The following is a 3,846-nucleotide window of genomic DNA, read 5'->3' as shown; positions in this document are numbered from 1 at the left end:
GTTGATCTCAACATAACTTCAAGATCAGCTCAAAACATTTTGGTTAATGTCTTGGATATTCAGCATATCAATGCTAGACTCGCACCAAAAGACGTGAATCTTTTGTAAATACGAGTCGAATAAAGGTTAGTGAAAGATACTTGACAACGTAGTTGAAGACCCTACATTCATTAAACACATTATTACTGGTGACGAGAGGTCGGGTTGTGAACCTGATGTCAAAAGTGTTCAATAAACTAGCGATAGGCGCTCTAAAAGTGAGCAAAAAGCAAAAATAGAAATCAATGTAGAACTTTTCTTAATATTCATTAATACCGTTGTGTTGGAGCGATTATTGTTTGATTCAGGAGATCTCTCAGAGTAACAAGGAACTCGCCTAGTATTTTTCATAACAAAGTTTTTACTCAAGTTCGATGGCCATTAAGAAAATCTTTCTTTTAATTCTAAAAAATTTCAGCAGAAAAAACTTAAGTGCACTACTTGTTGAAAAACACTCAAAATGTGTGAGACAATTCCGAATAAAAACATAATGCAAATTGACATTATGGCAAAAAAAATATTGAAATTTTCAATATTTAAAGAGATTCAACTGAATTTGTTGTACATAGACCGAGTGGAAGTTTAAAAATGGTTAAAAGGCCTGTTGACGACACTTCAACCTCGGCGATACCAGCCACAACAACGTCCACAGGGACGCTTACGACAAGAGATGAAGATTCCACAACAATGCCTTCAACACCCTCAACAAAATCAACGAAATCAACAAAGCCAACAACGCCAACAACACCGACAACTCCTAAGCTCGAGGACAACAAATATGGTAAATTTTTCAGCAAAACCGTCGTGACCTTAGTCCTTTGTGGTTACCTCACTGGAGTAGCCATTGCGCTGGCATGGCAAACATACGAAACGGGGACCTTCCAGCCGCCGAAAGGCAGGTGGCTGAAGTGGAATGTGGCTGTTTTGGTGTTCCTGTTACTCTGCTACAGTCGCAGTGTGCGGTAAGTCCCAAATCTAATAATAAAAAAGTGAAGCTTTCAGTATTCCACAACTTCCTGCTTGCAGTTGTACCGTCACTTTATGCATACCGATCATGTGCAGCTCGAAAGGACGTACACTGCTGATCGCCTTTGCCTTTGTGTTGGTCGCAACGGGGCCGACAAGAAACATATTGCGTAATGTGGACGCGCTGACCACCAGCCTCACGTGTGGCCAAATGCAACTCAAGCATGCGCTTGAGGAGATGTTGGAGGTGATGCGACAACCTTTGGTGGCTATTAAGAAGGCGGTCCAAACAGCGATGGACAACGTAAAGAAGGTTATGAAGAAGGTCGAATTATTATTGTTCCGTATAAAGGAACTGGTGCTGTTGGTCTGTGAGTATGAGTGGAGCTGTTATGGTGACAGGACATCAACTAAAGACCCTCTGTTTGCAGTAAGTGGCATTAAACTGATGTACGAGTGGCTAAATAGCATTGTGAAATTTTGCAACAAGGAGTTCGGTACGCCTTTTGATCGCTGCATGAAAATTGCGGATGATGCGATGGCGGATTGTCGGTATTTTCTAATGATTAAGTCGATTTAAGTGTTTAGAGCGCATAATTTTTCAAACATTACTTGATCTCTAGTTTAGAAGCATTTGATACAAATCTTCTGATCTATCAATTACTTCTTTTTTCGAGGATTACCTATCCTCTCTCCTATTTAGATCTTACATTTTCAAGTCTTTCGTGACTCTCCTTATTATCTTTTTGCACTTCCATAGAGAAAAACTGGGACTTTTCCAGAGTCTTTGTCATGCTACACACATTTTCACCATGCTTTGTTACACCGTTAAAGTGGTTGATGTGATCTGTGTGATGGTAGTCTTCTTTGACGATAGTGTGTTGGGTACTATTATGGATAGTAAGTGATATAGACCCATCTCTATGCCTTACATGTATTCTAAATAGCTCCAAAACCGATTCCAGAGTTGCGCGAGTTCACGGATGAGATAAAGAATATGTTTGATGTAACTGTGACCTTCGAACATGACTTTAGCTTCTCCACTGTGGCCTCGAGAAATCTTACTGATGTCGGCAAAGATATTATGGCTGAGATACATTTACGTATGGCTAACTTTTTCCTCATTTTCGGCTTTTTGGATATAATTGGCGGGTTCCTATTCGTTATGGTGATAATCAAGTGCGTACTTAAAGAAAGATATCAACAGAGTTTCATTACAGCTTTCACTTTTTTACTTCCTTTGTAGAGCACTGTACTTCAAAATGAAATATTTACGCCAACCTGGTTATGACAACCGTTATTTGACCAAAGATTTCATAGAGATCGATGAACAACGTAAGTTGACGGATCAGGATCGTGTGTTGCCATTGAAGAGAACCGAAAAACACAAGTACATTTGGGTCAGTATTTGAAGTAATTTCTTCACTAACTTCTAAATATCACATCACTCAGATCTCGAGTTGTCGTTTGACGCGTCGTGAGATCTTTAGACTGCTGCGCTCCATGGTATTCCTATTTATATCGACTACACAAATATTTTGCATCTGTTTTGCTGATTACTGTTTTTACTGGTTACTGGCGATGATTAGATTTTATGGCGGCATGGAGGCAAATGTAGAAAGTGAATTGATAAAGTTGAGCTCGATTTGAGCATATAATTTTGTTTTTATTTCCCCGCTAGTTCCTCCCTATATTGTGGTCGACGTGAAGGGTGACGACTTCGCGGCTCAAATATTTCGTGGCATCGTCGAGGCTTTCGAGCCCGTCAACCAGAAGTTCAACATCGATACCACGCCTTGTCTTCCCAAACCAAGTGTGCCGAATTTTAGACGCTATTTCGACATAGGTGGCATTTGTTTACTAGCTTGGATATTCCTCTTCTGTGAACCTTACGGTCTGCGATTGCGACATCTGGTCATGCGGGTGTATTATCCGGTTGAGGCACGTCAGCGCGCTGCTTGGCTTTACAATCAGATACTAATAAAGCGAAGTGAGTTAGAATAACGGTATAAAAAGATAAATTATTAATATTTTTCTGGCACTTTTGCAGTGACATTTTTTAAGCTGCTGCGCCGTAAAGCACGCGCAAAGTTCAAAAATGAGCCTCAAGCAGATCCGTATACGTTTCTAGATTGGATTAGAGCCAAGACGTCGGGGTAACTTAGTTGTATTTGTGTAGCGGAGTTTATTAGAAAATATTTATGTAATTTTATTTTATAGTTTCTTTCTTTTTCGTCTTATATTTGGCCATCGGAAGAGCAATACTTGTATCTTGTGTGGATTTCCTTTGAAGGAGTAGGTATAATTTTGATTACTTTCGGTCATGGAGTCATTTGTCGACATATCGCAATGACATCGATGACTTTTTACTCTTCGAATAGTTATTGAATACAATGGTAGGGAGTATCTAATAAATTAATTTGCGAACACTTGGGTCTTAGCAGTCGCGTTTTTTTTTATCGAAAACTTCCAAATAAAAAAAAACAATCATCAGTTCTTAATTTGAAAAAGCTTAAGGTTTATCGACGAGTTCATAAGGACAGAAAGTGCAGCACAATGACTGACAGCCAGAACTTTTAACGGGTTTTTCAGTAAGAGCGCTAAAAAAGTCTTTAAATAAAACAAACCCGGTTTGGAATATCAATGAAATTTTTTATTCTTGTAAAAGTACATTCGATGCCATTATGTATGGAACTCGATTTTTTTTTACAGGACTTGTAGAAGTCCAGACGCTGAACCCAATTTTCTACGGTTTTCAAGCATAAATCGGCCGACACAGCTGAAATTTCACATTCGATATTCGTACGAAGTTCATCAATTGTAGCTGGCTTGTTGGCATAG

At 39.2% G+C, this 3,846-nt stretch overlaps 1 protein-coding gene across 2 annotated transcripts; it reads left to right on the top strand.

The window, feature by feature from the left end:
• Positions 1-443: 443 nt before the first annotated feature.
• On the top strand, positions 444-3,313 carry LOC105223624 (DC-STAMP domain-containing protein 2). 2 transcript variants are annotated; one of them, XM_049457387.1, is made up of 10 exons: positions 444-1,001; positions 1,066-1,376; positions 1,437-1,557; positions 1,766-1,905; positions 1,971-2,184; positions 2,252-2,405; positions 2,458-2,626; positions 2,687-2,995; positions 3,056-3,161; positions 3,226-3,313. In XM_049457387.1, exons 1-10 carry the CDS (start codon positions 628-630, stop codon positions 3,302-3,304), a joined length of 1,977 nt encoding a protein of 658 aa, XP_049313344.1. In that variant the 5' UTR covers positions 444-627; the 3' UTR covers positions 3,305-3,313. The 2 variants fall into 2 exon arrangements, with proteins under 2 accessions (XP_049313344.1, XP_049313345.1); XM_049457388.1 differs by lacking the exons at positions 3,056-3,161; positions 3,226-3,313 and having other exon boundaries at positions 2,458-2,619; positions 2,687-2,841.
• Positions 3,314-3,846: the final 533 nt, after the last annotated feature.

Source organism: Bactrocera dorsalis, chromosome 5 (assembly GCF_023373825.1).
Source record: "Bactrocera dorsalis isolate Fly_Bdor chromosome 5, ASM2337382v1, whole genome shotgun sequence".
NCBI classification, from domain to species: domain Eukaryota; kingdom Metazoa; phylum Arthropoda; class Insecta; order Diptera; family Tephritidae; genus Bactrocera; species Bactrocera dorsalis.
This window is presented reverse-complemented; position numbering and strand designations above follow the sequence as displayed.